The sequence below is a fragment of the Suillus paluster genome, assembly GCF_016628075.1.
Source record: "Suillus paluster strain FC165 chromosome Unknown EDB91scaffold_132, whole genome shotgun sequence".
In the NCBI taxonomy this organism is placed as follows: Eukaryota; Fungi; Basidiomycota; class Agaricomycetes; order Boletales; family Suillaceae; genus Suillus; species Suillus paluster.
In genome coordinates, this window is record NW_024537692.1 from 1 (window position 1) to 15,930 (window position 15,930).

At 46.3% G+C, this 15,930-nt stretch overlaps 5 protein-coding genes across 5 annotated transcripts; 2 read left to right on the top strand and 3 right to left on the bottom strand.

The window, feature by feature from the left end:
• Positions 1 to 1,659: 1,659 nt before the first annotated feature.
• EDB91DRAFT_1170944 (uncharacterized protein) lies at positions 1,660 to 2,313 on the bottom strand (the record flags this gene model as incomplete). The annotated part of the gene is made up of 4 exons (XM_041320195.1): positions 1,660 to 1,775; positions 1,823 to 1,923; positions 1,982 to 2,079; positions 2,299 to 2,313. The coding sequence occupies 4 exons, from the start codon at positions 2,311 to 2,313 to the stop codon at positions 1,723 to 1,725; spliced, it is 267 nt and encodes an 88-aa protein (XP_041170438.1). The 3' UTR covers positions 1,660 to 1,722.
• Positions 2,314 to 2,821: 508 nt separating this feature from the next.
• EDB91DRAFT_1087474 (Alpha/Beta hydrolase protein) lies at positions 2,822 to 3,997 on the top strand (the record flags this gene model as incomplete). Its single annotated transcript, XM_041316220.1, has 9 exons — positions 2,822 to 2,891; positions 2,931 to 3,072; positions 3,124 to 3,227; positions 3,278 to 3,312; positions 3,413 to 3,427; positions 3,487 to 3,541; positions 3,603 to 3,730; positions 3,784 to 3,815; positions 3,865 to 3,997. 9 exons carry the CDS (start codon positions 2,822 to 2,824, stop codon positions 3,995 to 3,997), a joined length of 714 nt encoding a protein of 237 aa, XP_041170439.1.
• A 202-nt stretch (positions 3,998 to 4,199) lies between these two features.
• Positions 4,200 to 5,419, bottom strand: EDB91DRAFT_141776 (uncharacterized protein). The gene is made up of 7 exons (XM_041326209.1): positions 5,051 to 5,419; positions 4,980 to 5,004; positions 4,790 to 4,878; positions 4,654 to 4,737; positions 4,557 to 4,601; positions 4,408 to 4,491; positions 4,200 to 4,347 (listed from the first exon to the last, which is right to left on the bottom strand). Exons 1-6 carry the CDS (start codon positions 5,322 to 5,324, stop codon positions 4,463 to 4,465), a joined length of 546 nt encoding a protein of 181 aa, XP_041170440.1. The 5' UTR covers positions 5,325 to 5,419; the 3' UTR covers positions 4,200 to 4,347; positions 4,408 to 4,462.
• Positions 5,420 to 8,816: 3,397 nt separating this feature from the next.
• On the bottom strand, positions 8,817 to 10,495 carry EDB91DRAFT_1255243 (uncharacterized protein; the record flags this gene model as incomplete). Its single annotated transcript, XM_041323943.1, has 8 exons — positions 8,817 to 8,876; positions 8,931 to 8,957; positions 9,028 to 9,127; positions 9,179 to 9,508; positions 9,556 to 9,569; positions 9,622 to 9,794; positions 9,867 to 9,957; positions 10,004 to 10,495. The coding sequence occupies 8 exons, from the start codon at positions 10,493 to 10,495 to the stop codon at positions 8,817 to 8,819; spliced, it is 1,287 nt and encodes a 428-aa protein (XP_041170441.1).
• Positions 10,496 to 11,545: 1,050 nt separating this feature from the next.
• EDB91DRAFT_1087476 (uncharacterized protein) lies at positions 11,546 to 13,921 on the top strand (the record flags this gene model as incomplete). The annotated part of the gene is made up of 5 exons (XM_041316221.1): positions 11,546 to 11,619; positions 11,663 to 11,712; positions 11,814 to 13,022; positions 13,184 to 13,332; positions 13,469 to 13,921. The coding sequence occupies 5 exons, from the start codon at positions 11,546 to 11,548 to the stop codon at positions 13,919 to 13,921; spliced, it is 1,935 nt and encodes a 644-aa protein (XP_041170442.1).
• Positions 13,922 to 15,930: the final 2,009 nt, after the last annotated feature.

A 15,930-nucleotide genomic window follows, 5' to 3' on the forward strand; every position in this document is an offset into this window, starting at 1 on the left:
ACAACCTTTCCATTCGCTGTATTTCACAAATCCAAGCATGGTATTCCAGTGACTGTCTGTGGCGCCAAAAGAAGTCGTCAAAACTACTCGAGCTGGATACCGCGAGAGCTTGCGGGAAGCGGAGATAGTCCATGAAAACTTCAGCTTCAGAAGTGGAGTCAGAACTCTAAACTTCTTGCCAATCCAGCTTCTTCTCGATTGCTGAACACGGCTCTCGCCACAAAGTATTTTCCGAGGGCTCCCTGGATGGATGCCTAGGAATTTGAATCGCATGCCATCTTTGACTGCCAAAGGTGGCATTCCATCAAGAGTGTGCGAAGACGATGACCGCACCAGAAACAAATTTCTTCCTACTGCAATGGAATTCTCGGCGGCAGCCTGATAATCCACAGTTCGAATTTTAAATGTCGTCATGTTATTGCCTGAAGCGCCGACTTGTCGGCACCGACGTCGACTTCACATCCCAAGGCAAGCGAGGAGTCGAATGGCAGGCACTTGTTGTGTCTGCCGCCTGTCCACGCGATCACATGATGCGCCTTCATTATCGGGGAGCAAGAAACCTTGTAAGCCACTTGCAAGCAAGGTAATCCCTTCGCCAGGTGTGTGCACTTGGCAAGTGAAATCCGTTGGACAATCAATTCATCTCATCGCTGACGAGGCGGCTCCTTGCGCACGGTCACCGCCGACTCGTTTCGCTGGACGAAGTAAAACCTCTGCAGCAGGGCCGATGGCTTGGGAAACCGGTCACAGTAATAAGTAAAGCCGAGGACCTGCTGCCCCGATCTGAATTGGTATGTAATTGTCTCGTTTGTATAAAAGCATCCTAGAATTTTCAATGTAGTGCATTAACGAAGTAGTCACTCCTCTTATCCATAAACATGCAGTTTTTACTTCTCTTCAGCGCGCTCACATCTATCGTCAGTCTTGCTGCAGCATCCCCAACGCCAGGAGGCACCGTGAAAGGTCTCTGTGAGTATTCATGACCATCAGCAGCATCATAGTTACTTGTCGCAGCGAGATGCTAATTAATCACTCAGCTGAACGAGAGGATCTTGGCACGAGTCTCTTTCAACGTGACGAGTTTGACTCGGAAGAGGGCAAGAAGCGCGAGGAGCTGGAAACAAACCTCGTTGGTTACGCGGGGTACAAGCGCGAAGAGCTGGAAACCAACCTCGTTGGTTACGCGGGGTACAAGCGCGAAGAGCTGGAAACCAACCTCGTTGGTTACGCGGGGTACAAGCGCGAAGAGCTTGAAACCAACCTCGTTGCTTATGGGGGGCCTGGGTACACTGGTAAAAGGTGGGTTATACATCTGCCATTATTCATCTATGGATCTAACCTTTTGCACTAGAGAAGTGCGGAGAGCTTCTGACTCAGACGAGGGCAAGAAGCGCGAGGAGCTGGAAACCAATCTCGTTGGTTACGCGGGGTACAAGCGCGAAGAGCTGGAAACCAACCTCGTTGGTTACGCGGGGTACAAGCGCGAAGAGCTAGAAACCAACCTCGTTGGTTACGCGGGGTACAAGCGCGAAGAGCTAGAAACCGACCTCGTTGCTTATGGAGGGCCTGGGTACTAACCTTTTGCACTAGAGAACCGCAGAGAGCTTGAGACCAACCTCGTGGAGTATTACTAGTATGATGTCCTTCGATCAGCATTAAATGTGGAGGAGAGTATGAGGTGTTGTTGGCACTAGTGTTAGAGAGCTCGTGATCGTACGGTGCTCATTTAAATTGTTTGTCATAAGAACAGGGCGATGAATATGCATGTACGAGTCCTTCACTGATCTTCAAATGAGTTTGGTGAATGGAATGATCGGCTGACCTGCATCCGCTATGCTTGTGGAGGTTGACAAATTCGAGCCCGGTCGAGGTGGACTTGTTGTACAGAATTGTGAATGACTTCGTGTAAGTTGCACCACGAGCCTGTTCATCCATTTGTTGCAAAGGCTAACACAAGGTTTTTATTGATGGAATAACTTGCCGGGGCTCTGAACATGGGTCAAATTGCGCAGCTGCCACTTTCCAGGTGCACCAATGCAGCGATAACTTCGCCTGGATGAATTGCGTCCTGTTCTTGTGCTACTTCAGCTAATCGTACAACCCTGCATTTAGCTTACATCATTTATGCTGTCGTCCAAGGTCTGGATGCGTACCATACGCAGCCGAAGGAGTCTCGTCAGCTAGGTCATATCGCGCCTCTCCCAAACAGAAGGATGACAGTCGAACCACTGACTGTCTCCAAGCTCACCTCGCAGCACCCCATCTACACCCTTGAAACATGTATCACCCGTCTCAGACCCACGCAGCTGTCATGCCAGAGAGTCTGATATAGGGACATTGGTATTCACGAGACAGTCTCGAGAAGGTCTTGAATAACAAACATTGTGATTCAAAAATAAAATAACACAAAATGATAAAGCTCAAAACAATTGACACAGGTATGGTACCACCCCTCACCGGCTACGAAGGAGGAATGTCATAGCATTGTTATAGACCGTCCATGTTAAACTAAATTTGTGGGCATCGATGGGTATGTATGTACAACTCAATTTGCTCACAGTATAAATGCTAATATTTAGCAAAAGCAGAATTACATCGTTCTATACTTCCCACGGCTACGATATCAAGGACTCATCAATTCTCTGATGCACCAGTTTCCTTGGAGTACGGTATGCAGCTCCTCCACTTGGTGCGTCCAGTTTTGTGTTGTATACAATATCAGCCCACGCACTAAGCATGGCACAGGCGACCTGAGATGGGCTGCTCCGCAGCCTCCACCAACTTTCTCTGAAGTTCAACAAGCTACCACGTAACCAAATGAATGCCACCAAGCACCCCTGGGAAGTGCCCCGACGAATCTTTTCGAAAACACCTCTTTGAGCAAGACGGTTGTCAGTCGGCAGTCGTCAGAAGATTGCTTATTTCTGAAGTAAGCCCTGCCGTGGAACACGATGTTGATATTAATACGTATGATTGGGCACCGGTTGCACGTAGTGTATACACTGCTGGAAGTGAAGTAGTGGTCACTCCCTCAGGTGGGCTCCCAGTAGTCGTATGGATTCACGGAGGAGGGTGAGTAGCCTGCGAAATCATCCTCTCTTGATAAAGTTGATTTTGTTACAGGTATATTTCGGGAGCTGCGAATTTATACAATGGCGCAGAGCTAATCATGAAATCGAAACACGGAGTTATCACTGTCGTGCTCCAGTACCGCCTCGGTTTATTCGGTACGTCTTCGTGCTCCTTCTGGTTTTCAAATTTATATCTTTCCAACTAGGTTTTCTTGCTGGAGAAGTGGTTAAAGACGGGGGTGTACCTAATGCAGGACTACATTTGTGTTTATCAAATTCTGACAGTGCTTCAGACTCGGCTGAACTTCACATTCTAAGTTGACCAAAATTACGCTTTACAGTGGGTCCAGGCCTACGTGAGCGGAAATATCCACTTGCGTGTTGTACCTCAGCTGATAGAAGCTCACTTAGATAGATAAGTAACTTCGGTGGAGACCCAACGAGAGTCACGATTTGGGGTCAATCTGCTGGTGAGCTGCGTTAGGCACTCTTCGTCATCATTGGCCTTGCTTATTGCTCTCGTCGTTTCAGGCGCTGGTTCTGTGCTACAGCACATTTTCGCTCATGGAGGAAACACGCAGCCTCCTCTCTTCAAAGCTGCTATGACAAGTTCCACGTACTTGCCTTCACAATACAACTACAACGATCGAATTCCGGAGGTGATTTTCGTTCATGACGTCGACGTTCGTTGCGTACTGAATACCACTACTAGATGCTGTATAATATGGTCGTGAACGGGACGAAGTGAGTCCTTTCATAACATTTGGCCGTTACCAAGCTAATCAATTCACAGCTGTAGTTCGAGTTCGGATACCCTATCTTGCTTGCGCGCTGCAGACGTCAATACGTTGCAAACCTTAAATCATAACATCAATCTCAACGGATTCTTTGGCACAGCCACGTTCAGCCTGCGTAGATTTGCATGACAAAGACCCAGAAAATGATGGTGCCCGAGTTCTTCTTGCCGTTACATGCTGCTGGCGAGTACTACAAGCGTGGTTGAAAGTTCCTTCCAATTATATGTTTCCTCATGCACACTATCACGTATGGTACGTGCTGATCAGGGCTCGCAGGAGTCACAACAGATCCTTGTTCATGTCTTTTGCTGAATCGTGATCAAAAGGAGAAATCAATGATGAAATTGTAGTGGACCGAGTTACGAATCACAATTATCTAAGTTTACAGATAAGAAACATGTACATCATGATCTTGTCCTCGATATATGTTTGATCTGCTAGTGCTTGCACATCGAAGAGCGTAATAACTAAGATACTCCCTGGAAATGTAGTGCTAAGGAGATAACAGATTCAGTGTATCTTAAGACTCCTACCAATACCATTGTATAGAAAGTTGACGGTGATAAATCCCAAAGCGCTAAGGTTGGGTATCTTTCACAAGCAGAAGTAATGCATGAACCTCACTGACAGGCTGTTGGTAAAATGACGAATCTCATAATATTGAACCATGGGTATAGGCTGTGCTTACTGATGATACCAGTTGAATGAGGGAAATTATTTTCCTCGGCATTCTCTGTAATACTTTAGATTGTGCTAGGGAGTGGATCGAAAGGGAAATTTCGTACCTTTAAGATGGTTGATCAGCTCCAAGATTCTGGAGAGTTCACCGGCATCAAACGGCGACAACGACATATCCGAAGTGATGATCTCTAGAATGTCGCGTCCACAAAAAATTGAGGATTATTGACATGCGACAAGTGCCTGCACTCGCATGCATGACGACCTCCCTCAGTTCCTCGAGAAGCTTGACTCGATCCATCTGGTGGTTCGGGTAGCGTTCGCAGTGCGTCCTGCTCGTCAGGCGATGATCATACAGCATCTGGAACCACATTCGAGTCATAACGAGACTGGCGAGAAGTGACTGAAACTCGTACAATTGCAAGTGACATACCAGTACTCAGACTCCAGGAGATATCCTACCAGCTAGTTCTTATCGTCGTCATAAGTTCAGCACCGACGCACGAATGTGGCTCGTATCAGCGACGACTTGGAGCCCGCTAAAAATGTTCACTGTCGCTTGATCGTGATCGTGAAGCCCAAAGAGAGTTCGAAGTCGCGTGGTCAACAAAGTAATATTGACAGGACACTTGTTCATCTTCGGGTTCAGCCGACCATAACTGCACGACTGAGCTCGATGTCGTCGACTTGGAGGTTCACTGATCCTGCTGCGTGCTAGGTCGTATAGTCCACAGTGTAGTGCATTGACGAAGTAGTCATTCCTCTTATCCACAAGCATGCAGCTTTTGCTTCTCTTCAGCGCGCTCACATCTATCGTTCAGTCTTGCTTCAGTGTACCCAATGCCAGGAGCCATCGTGGAACAGTTCCTGTGAGTATGAATGATCCATCAGCAGCATCATAGTTACTTGTCACAGCGGGATGCTAATGTATCACTCAGCTAAGCGAGAGGAACTTGGCACGAGTCTCTTTCAACGTGACGAAGTCTGACTCAGACGAGGGCAAGAACCGTGGAGGAGCTGGAAACCAATCTCGTTGGTTATGTGGGGTACAAGCGCGAAGAGCTAGAAACCAACCTCGTTGCTTATGGAGGGCTTGGGTACGGCGATAGGGAGTAGTGGAACTACTAAAAGGTGGGTTATACATCTGCCATTATTCATCTATGGATCAAACCTTTTGCACTAGAGAAGCGCGGAGAGCTTGAGTACCAACCTCGTGGAGTATTACTAGTATGATGCCCTTCGATCAGCATTAAATGTAGAGGAGAGTATAAGGTGTTGTTGGCGCTAGTGTCAGAGCTCATGATCGTGCAGGTACTCACTTAAATAGCTTGCTGTATAAACATGCTGAGTTGACAAGCATCATGCCCGCGGCAGAGAATAAAAGACAAGGAGGAAAAGGGCGATGAGTATGCATGTACGAGTCCTTCAGATCTTCAAATGGGTTTGGTGAATGGAATGATCGGCTGCCCTGCATCTGCTATGCTTGTGGAGGTTGACAAATTTGAGCCCAGTCGAGGTGGGCTTGCTGCACCGAATTGTAGATGACTTCATCTAAGTTGCACCGCGAGCCTGTTATTCATTTGTTGCGAAGGCTAAAACAAGGTCTTTCTTAATGGGTTCACTTGCTGGAGCTCTGCACATGGGTCCAATTGCGCACCTGCGATTTTCCAGGTGTCAATGCCCCGAGCCAGATCTAAGGAAGTGCAGTAGCATAAGTGCAGCGATAACCTTCGTCTGCGGGACTGGATGAATTGCGTCATGCTCTTGTGCTACTTCAACTAATAGTACAACCCTGCTATTTAGCTTACATCGTTCAAGGTCTGCATGCGTACCACACGCAGCCAAAGAAGTTTCGCTTCCTGTGTCGGCTAGGTCAGATCGCGCCTCTCCCAATAGAAGAAAGACGGTCGTATCATCGACCCTGTCTCCCAAGCTCACCTCGCAGCACCCCATCTACACCCTCGAAACATGCATCACCCGCCTCGAATCCACGGGTCTTGGTACAACCTCCAACGCATCCCAAATGTCAACGGATTGTTTGAACAGATGACATGTGATGATAATGTGATGATTTGGTGTACCGAGTCCATAATCGCAAGGTGAGAGGATATTCTTCCGTCGTCTACACGCAGAATTCAGCACACAGCCATCGCACACCGCAAAATGTTACACACAACAAGGACATCACTCAGCCGCTCCACCACCTCCTCCCTGCATGATAGCTTTCATGAACCCAAAGAAGCGGTCTGCATATTCGGCAGATGGGACAGGGCTGATTTTGTGCTGTGTGAAGGAAAAGAGTCAGCCTTGAGAAATGAAGGACACCACGTCAGTCCGAAACGAACGAAATTTCTCAACCCAAAATTAAACCAACACTCACCTGATATCCAGCCTTTAACCCCTTCCGAAAATACTCACATTTCTTCACCTCCACATGCGGCGTCAAAATATCAATAATCCCCAAATAATAAATGACACCCATCGCCTCATTCCCTTCGTCCATCGCTTATAACCCTCACTCGTCTTGATAGAACAAACAGTGATCGTGATCTTGGGTTGGGTGGGGTTGCGTTTGCATTTCTTGTACTAGAACGAGGGCACGTGCGGGGGTGTTGGGCGTAGAATGCGGGATGGTGTGCATTGACGGGGAAAGTCAAGTTGGGGGGTCAAGCGTATTTCATAGATGTGTGTGGAACAGACGCGTGCCGCTTTTCCTGGGAGGTGAGTTCAGAGAATATGTATTTGGAGGTTAGGGAGAGGAGCGGGGTTTAGAGAGAAGCGACCTTCGCAGAGCTCGCGGAAGGGCATAATACTTGAATTTGAAGTCGGCTGGGAGATGTGAGTTTGGGGTGTGGAGAGGATAAGGGACACGTACATATCAAAAGAGAACTTATGGCTGGCGGTGAAATCCTAGTCAGTGAGGCCCGGACGTTTAATCTTTGCCTGGCATTGTGAGACCCAGCCTGGAGTCAGACTGGGGCACGAACATCTATCCTAATGCTGGTGAGCATAGGACTGTAGTTGGCATGGTCTTCTCCTATAGGGACGTTCATCCTCTTTGTCACAGCACCGGTGATCATATGAACACAGGACTTGATAGTTACTTAGTGAATAGTGACTCGGGAAGTAAAGCCCGCAAATTGAAATCATCGGAGAAGGCAGACACCTGAGACATGGCCAAATAAGAGTCTGTGACAGATCCCGTTCAAATTGAGGGACAAATTGTTAATATTTTAAATAATTGGGCGTGCCTCAAGATGCATGATCAAAGCCTGAAAATATCGACAATTAATTTCAACCCCAGATTCATGCTCAAACGGGGAATTTGTGTACATATAAATGCTGAATTTGTCGGCATGGATCTGCCTTATTGTTAAATTTATAATCAGATAATGAGAATGACAAGTATATGTTGACCACAAGATTCATAAATAAATAGTAGATATACCACATGATCAAATGCGTAATAAATTTAAACTCTGTTTTAAATCGGGTGGGGGGACAGAGTGTGACTATGTTGGGTGGGCACAGGGAGGAAAAATCAAGAATATGTACATGGATATTTCTGATGTTAGATTCTGACAACAATCCTGAAAATGTGCATAGGGCATACAAGTGCCCCGTTGAGTGCACCACTTAGCGGGGCACTGTCCGATTTGAGCATTCTGTCAATGACTTACATCAGCCGAGTTCTGTGAGGTTTTGTGGTGCTGTGAGAGCTGTGAAAAGTAGCAAACACTGCGCAAGGTTTAGTGGTTTACTGATGCACTCAATTCATTTACTCACGCGATGCGACATCGACGTTCTATGATTCTAGTCAGTAACACGGGTTATTACGTCAGAACCGAACTCACTGAGATGTGCCAGGTGTCCACTCAGTCAGCCACTTCGGGTACCTCCGGTGGAGTCTGAATCCCAGTGAACATCGACCAGAAAGAGGTAGATAGGTGTAGATACAAGTCGAAAAATATCAGCCCTATGAAAAACATCGAAGAGTTTTGACGTGTTTAGCCAAATGAGACTTTTCGAGACGGAAAAAGAAAGACCTCGAGAGAAAATTTAGATGTTTAGATGCGACTCTCGCTGTGTTTAGATATATCTCTGGCCTGCAAATCCATTCATTTAGCTTGAAAAAACATATTGATATGCGTCTAATGGGAGAAAATGAGATTATTGTAGGGTATCGCTATCATTATGGTGGTAACCGTAGGTATCGCGTCCTACCCGCCCTGCCCGCCATCCCGCCCTGTCCACCATCCTGCCCATTCCACTACTCCTCGTCCGCATCATCGCCGGTACCACCCTCTTGAACGGCTCCAGATGAGTTGAGCTATAAACAGGTTGTTAGTATAAAAGTAGCATGATACATAGTAGTACCACGCACCTGTAGGACCGCTTTGTGCTTGTATACCTGTCACGGTAATATAGTAATAGCAGACTCCGTTAGTAGTAGAGATGATATCAATATGAAAATGATGTACCTCTTTGTTGGTGTTCGACAAACTGTTCCAGTACATCGCGAAGACACTCGCAGGATCCCTCTGATGTCTGTTCATTTGCCAGTCGAGAGCGCAAAGGTTCCTAGCCTTACTTTGTATCACAATAACAAATAGTAGAAGTTCTAGAACTCACTGCGCTGTTATCTTGGCGCTCACACACATAGGCTTTGTGCTTGGCTGGCACTTCTTGATGGCTTCGGGCCTAGGTTTCGAATCGGTCGTGATGGGTGTCGACTTCTTATTGGCGGCCAGGAGTTCCACCTTCACAGCGAGAGAGGCAGTATCGGTACTCGAAGGTCCATCTGGTATAGAAACAGATGTAGAGCCATTGGATGGTGGTGTAATAGCGGTGGGAATGTCTCCAGAAGTCAAAGAAGTCGAAGATGAAGTCGAAGAGTCGACAGAAGTGGTAGGAGCTTTCCTAGGGATCGCTTTGGGCTGAGGTTTCAAAACAAGATTAGAACTACTCAATAGATCAGTAAGATGAATATAAAATAGATCAAAACTTACAGTGGGTTCTTGACCTGGTAAACAAGTGAAGTTAGTGTCTGGTTGGCGCGCTTACATCCAACTCACCTCTACAATAGGTACCTCTTTGTCTTTTCCTTTATTGGTGCTGGGTGGTGGTGTTAGTTCACGCTCGAGTGAGGGGTGTCGCAGTATGTCAGGTATCTGTAGCGGGGGACTGTACCACAGGCTCTGGAGGGTTGTCGACCCCATCAAAAGTTGGGACATCTGAGTCGTTGATGCTGCGACCATGCTGAAATGGATCTAATTGAAATAGTAAGAATTATAATCATGATCAAGTAGATAGTACATACCTTCAACTTTGGGGTCAATATCATCATTGACCATCCCATGCGCGTCATAGTCTGGTATATGAGCGGGTGACTCGGGCTGGGGTATGATAGGCTATAACTGTAAGTGATAGTGATAAAGACTATGAAATAAGACTCACCTGCGAGTCAAATGAACTTGACGGTGCTAATTCTGGTGTGTCCGTGTGTCCCTTCTTTCTCGATCTAACTTCTTCATCATCGAGCTCTTGCTGTGGTCTCTTGCTGGACGAGGGTACAGTAACAGGTGGATGCGGGAGATGCGGGAGATCTGGTGCGATGTACGGTACAGTAACAGGTGGATGCAGGAGATGCGGGGGATCTGGTGCGATGCAGGGTACAGTAACAGGTGGATGCGGGAGATGCGGGAGATCTGGTGCGATGCACGGTACAGTAACAGGTGGATGCGGGAGATGCGGGGGATCTGGTGCGATGTCAAGGGGGAGTGGTGGTAGAAAAATTGTCGCAAGTTTGGTGGGCTTGTGTCTGAAGCAAGTAGCTCGTGATACCTGTGTATTCTGCCCTCCCGTCTTATGAAGACAGGTACTACAGTCACAGACATAGATAGTGGTGCCGTCGTCAAGTCTGTGTGCACCAGCTTTGATGGAGTCCATAGCAGATTTGGACTTAGCAATATTTCGAATGTTGATGCAATCTGATCTAAGCAGCATGCACGAATTGCAATCAAAGTTTCCAAATTCGCAAACTTTGATTGTAATTTGTACAGCGTTTGTTGCAAAATGAATCGCATGTTTGGACTTTGCATGTTTTTTTTGGACTTTGCATTGTTTTTAAAACTTTGCATAACTTTGTATATTTCTCATCTCAGATTGTTTAGATGACTATCTATATCATTTGCTATTTCGACGTCTATTCCTACCTATCTACCTCTTTCTGGTCAATGTTCACTGGGTCTGAATCCTCGCATTCACTACTTAAGCCTCAAACCCTTGTCGTCCGTTTTCCTCTTTCCATCATTTTGTTTGTATAGTAGTGTTAATGTATCCCTATTGTATACTTGCAAATCATCAATAAATTTTCAAGGCCGTCATCAAAATGGTGAGTGCAAGATGGCTTTGCCGCTGAAATTTTGATGCTGAAACTTAACCCTAGAATTGCGCTCTTATCTCACTTTTGGCAGCTCAGTGTTATTTTACTCTATATCATATGCTGTGTACTCAAGATTTTATGACAGTACTGATTTGATTTTTTGATGCCCTCCTTGCATGTACGTCGTTCTTCCTGGCGGCCTCTAGGGGTCTTTCAATACTTTTCTGCTGCGCAGCCATCAGTCCCGATCAATAGTACAGCTCCTGCCGCTGCCGAACTGATGGCAGTGAAATTCCACCGAAACTCAGATTTGGTATAGAACATGTAGCCCACGCTGGACAAAAGATCAATATTTACTGTGGGATAAAATTAACACAGAAATCTGGAAGAAATGGATCATACCCAGGCCAACGAGACCACCAGCAACACTTGGACCTGGACTTTGTTGGACTCCTTTTCATTTGGATGTCAGTTAGATTCGTTGTATGTTAGGGTTAGGACGTACCATGGACTTTCTTGCACGGACTTGTTGTATTTGTTCTTGTATTTGGAATGTTGGGGACTTCTGGAACGTCCCAGTCAGTGACTAAGTCCGATTTACTACTTATGTCAAAATGCCACATTTTTGGTTTTCTTTCTTTTCACCGCAAAAAAAACGCAAACACTTCAAGTTAGTGCCAACTCAAATGTATGTGATGTCTCATAGATGTCACTCATACTGATCTAATCAGAATCTGGCATCAGGATGACAAGCACCTCAACATCCGGCATTTTGCCAACGGTCAGCTCGTAGAACACCTTCCCTACATGGCGCCTCCAACCGTGCATGGACAATCTCTTGGACAACAATCTTGTGGGGTAACGTCCTGTGGGAAGAAACAGATCTCCCCGCCATCTCCCCTTCTCTCATGGATCACCTGATCCCTATATCGAGTCTTGACATCTCAAATATTGAGAACATTACCTACCACAGCGGAGTGCCTATATTCTCCGGTCGCAAGTGGGAACTCAATAAGAATGCGAAGAAGCAGATGCTGAAGCAGAAGCAGGTGCTGGATACTGGTTCTAATTTGGGAGACTTGGAGACAGATCATGAAGGTTCCTCTGCGTCAGTGGCCCCTGACACCAGTGACCAGACCTCAGGCTGCCGAGAATACGACCCCAAAAAACCAAACAGAAAGCCATCCCCGAAGCGGACCGAAGAGCAAAAATGGGCGCATCTCTTCAATACCATCTACACAGCCATGCACATGGCATACAAGAAGACGTACCCTCAGCACTCGTCTGTATTCCATTTTGAGCCTGAAAATCACAAACACCCGCATCGACAGTGGTCACTGGAGTTTTGCAATGCTCCTATTCCGGATGCGACCAACGTCCAGAAGCCCAATGTAGTCCTGCTTGATCGCAACGTTGAACCGAAAAGCTGGGCACACGTCCTTACATGCGTTGAGATCACCGAATCTGATCTTGGCATACACCGCGACATACCATTGTTCAAGGGGGCGATCACCAAAGGTTATCTCATGATGCGAGAACAACCTTGGTGTCGCTTCGTCGTTCTTTTCAGCCTTGCAGCAAACAATCTCCGTGCCCATTATATGGACCACTCAGGCCTCATCATCACACGCCCCATCTCAATCATCGGAAACCTGGCACGTCTTGTCGACATGCTAAATACCATGTCGCTAGTGAACAGCAAAGCCCATGGTGTGGATTCCACCATGCATATGTGCGATGAGTCATGCAAGCAAACACAATGTGACGTGGGTGACAAGGCAATAGGCTGGATAGAGGACAAGAAGAAGGAGAGGTTATCGATAATCTCCATCTTGTGGAGAAGTCAGGGTCTTTTCTCCCGCAGAACTATCTGTTATCGCGTTTGGGATCAGCATGGATGTGAGTATGCACTGAAGGATTGTTGGGTGGATGAGGCGAAGAAAGATCACGAAGAAAAGGTTCTTGAGTTGGTTTGGGGCATTCCTAATGTAGTTACTCTCGTGGATGCTTGGGATGTTGAGTACGAGGGAGAGCCCGACTCCACATTGCGCATCCGTAATCTCCACGGGAGATTCAGTCCGGGATTTTGCTGTAAATATCACCAGCACTTGCTTTTGACACCATGTGGAGAGCCGCTATCGACATACTTGACTAAACGAGAGCTAATAAGCACTTTCGTGACTTCGTAGTCAGTAGGTTTCCGTCCCCGAGTGTGTTGAATCTGAGGCTTAATACTGACCGCTTATTTTTAGCTCACAAGGCAATGGTGAAAAGGAATATCTTACATGGAGACCTTAGCCCCAATAACTTCATTATCTCTGATGGACGCGGCTACTTCATCGATTTTGACCATGCCCTGATCATTGCGGAAGGCAACACTAGTGTTTGTTCACGGGGCACTGTGAGTCACGATTAAAGAATTTTATGGTGCAAGTCGCTGATATCGTTGTCTGAAGGGTTCTGTGCCATACATGTCTATCTGCCTTCTCCGCGATCTCCATATGATAGGTGCACATGATAACACAATGATGTGACAGACCCCCAGCGATGATCTAGAGTCTCTGTTCTACATTTTCGTCGATTTTATTTCCGCATTCGATGGGCCCAAAGGCAGTATAATACAGCCAAAGCCAGATTGGTGGGCTGATCTATTGGAGGACATGGGCTCTCGGGCTGTTTCATATAAGTCGGGTCTATTGCTCGTAGGGCGTGACAAAGAGTTGATGGAACGTACAATGCTTTACTTTGGGGGACTCAGACATCTCGTTCAGGAGTGGCGCCTCCAATTTCTACAAGCAGACAAAGATGATAGTGATAGCGGCATCACTCCCGAGGATATTGAGCGGGTTCTCGACAAATGGATCTCTGATGAGGCTGCTGATGAACCCCCTCCAGTTGCTCAAGCTTCATTATTGAGCCCTACCGACGTCTTAGCTCCTCCAGGCCCTCGTCGTTCGAGCCGGAAGACTGTCCCGGTGAAGAGACCATAATAAAGTCTGATATATCAATATTACTCCTTAATACGAGTTGTACTAGCATCACTACAATGTCTAAAAGGTCAACAATACTACCCAACCAGACTTGCACATAGTATGTACTACACAATAAGATTAAAATGAGGGGTAGACTCGACTGAATTAGGGAGCGTAACCTGTTCAGCTGAGTTTCCTTCCCACCTCAGTTGTTTAGATTAGACTTGTATACTTTTTTTGTTGTAGAGTCATTGTAAATGTTGTTTAAGTTGTAGTCATAGGCACATTCACTCGTAGATCTGCACTGAACATTATAAAGATTATTTGTAGCAATCATATGTCACCCGATGACGCTGTTGTGGAGGCTGAATCAGGTTCACAGGTTAACTTACTTTATGAACTGTGTTCTGTTGTAATTAGAAATCTAATAGTCATAACGATAGAACCACTAACATTTACAGTACCTAATAGTCGAGTGTAGAGACAAAGGACAGTGAGATGAGACCAGCGTGCAAAGTAAACATACATGCCTCAGTGTCATAACAATAGTTTATAATGATGATGATTTTAAGCATTTAATAACCACAAAATCAACACATGAATATTTGAAGCCACTTTAAGTATCTCCTTTGTCGGAGGACATCTAGAAATTGTGGCTCCGTCCATCTGGTCTGGCTCACTGTTAGAGTATGACTTCGACTTGTAACACTGATACTCAGCGCCCTAGAGTTTCAATCATGCATGTTATAGATTTTTGTAATGCATGCCATGTAGAATTAAAATTATATGTGCTTATCCTGGAATATCAGTCTGATACTGCATGACAACATCCCAGCAGTTCTAAAGGCTTCACAATGACTAGTACATGATGAGAAACCAGCATACATCAAACATATGACGAATGATTGATCCTCAACAGCGGTTCCTGATGCGTGCATATATGAATGACACGAGGCTGATCCATCATGATGGGCCTAGGTCGCTCGGCTGGGGCTGTTGACCATCAGTTGGCACCATCTCATTCAGTTTGTGAAAGATGACCTACCCAGCCCACAATCTTGCCATTCTCATTCACCAGACTTATAATCCCTCCCTCTTCAGGACCTTCAACTTCTGTTTCTCTCGGCTGGTTATGGTTGCTTTCATAGCGGCACGCAAGATCTCCGAGTTCCGACAGAGCGACCCCTTCGCATGATTATATTTTCTCCTGCTCTAGATCATCGAGGCAAGCTTCTCGAATTACATAAGACGTGACTGAGAAGTCACTCGAAATACATGTACCTGGAACTCAATAATCTAAGTCTATAACTACTACATATCATGGCGCAAGTCAATGCAAATGCTAATGCAAATGATGTACGTTGTATGCGTACCATATGAGCCGCGTCCGTTCGCTGATGTTCACTTACGTCGAATCTACAGTTTGTGAATGGCGGAGGAAACGAAGCTAACGCTAACGAGAACAAGAACAAGAACAAGAACGGGCATAATGTGAGTCGTAAGGTATGAGCTGTGCACATTTGCTGATGTTGAGTTGCAGCTTGTGAATGGTGTAGGCAATATTGTACGCTGGTGAAGAGTATTCCACGTGCAGGGACTGATATACCAGCAGGTGAATCATCCTGGGTTTGTGGTGACAGCGTCTGCTATGGTAAGGCTGCGATGGGAACCAGTCGGGTGTTGACCATGACATTTATTAGGCTCTGTGGAATCATGCGCATCAGGTCGTGCAGGACAATCGTGAGCATGTGCAATTGCAACTGCATGTACCGCTTCCCCCCCATCCCCCCATCCAAATGTCACGTTGTGACAGGTGCCTCGTCGAACTGATGGTGGAGGAAAAACGGGACTTCCTGATCCAGCTGTGGCAAGAATTGGACGAGGTGGAGCGCGTGTTTGGTGTGGAGGAGGACGTGTAATTTTTCAGGGAGCTTGCAGGAGCATTCATACATGACGCTGAAGCATCATGATTAAGCATTATGATTGGATTTCAATGATTGTACCAGTACCATACACATCGACCATGT

Bases quoted from the DNA above. Each gene is read 5' to 3' on its own strand.
- EDB91DRAFT_141776 (XM_041326209.1), bottom strand. From the start codon at position 5,324: ATGCTTGTGGATAAGAGGAATGACTACTTCGTCAATGCACTACACTGT. The intron at 4,738-4,789 runs GCACTTGTCGCA...GCGACATTCTAG, and splicing joins CGTCATGCATGCGAGTGCAG to AGATCATCACTTCGGATATG. The intron at 4,492-4,556 runs GTAAGCACAGCC...ACAGCCTGTCAG, and splicing joins TCATTCAACTGGTATCATCA to TGAGGTTCATGCATTACTTC.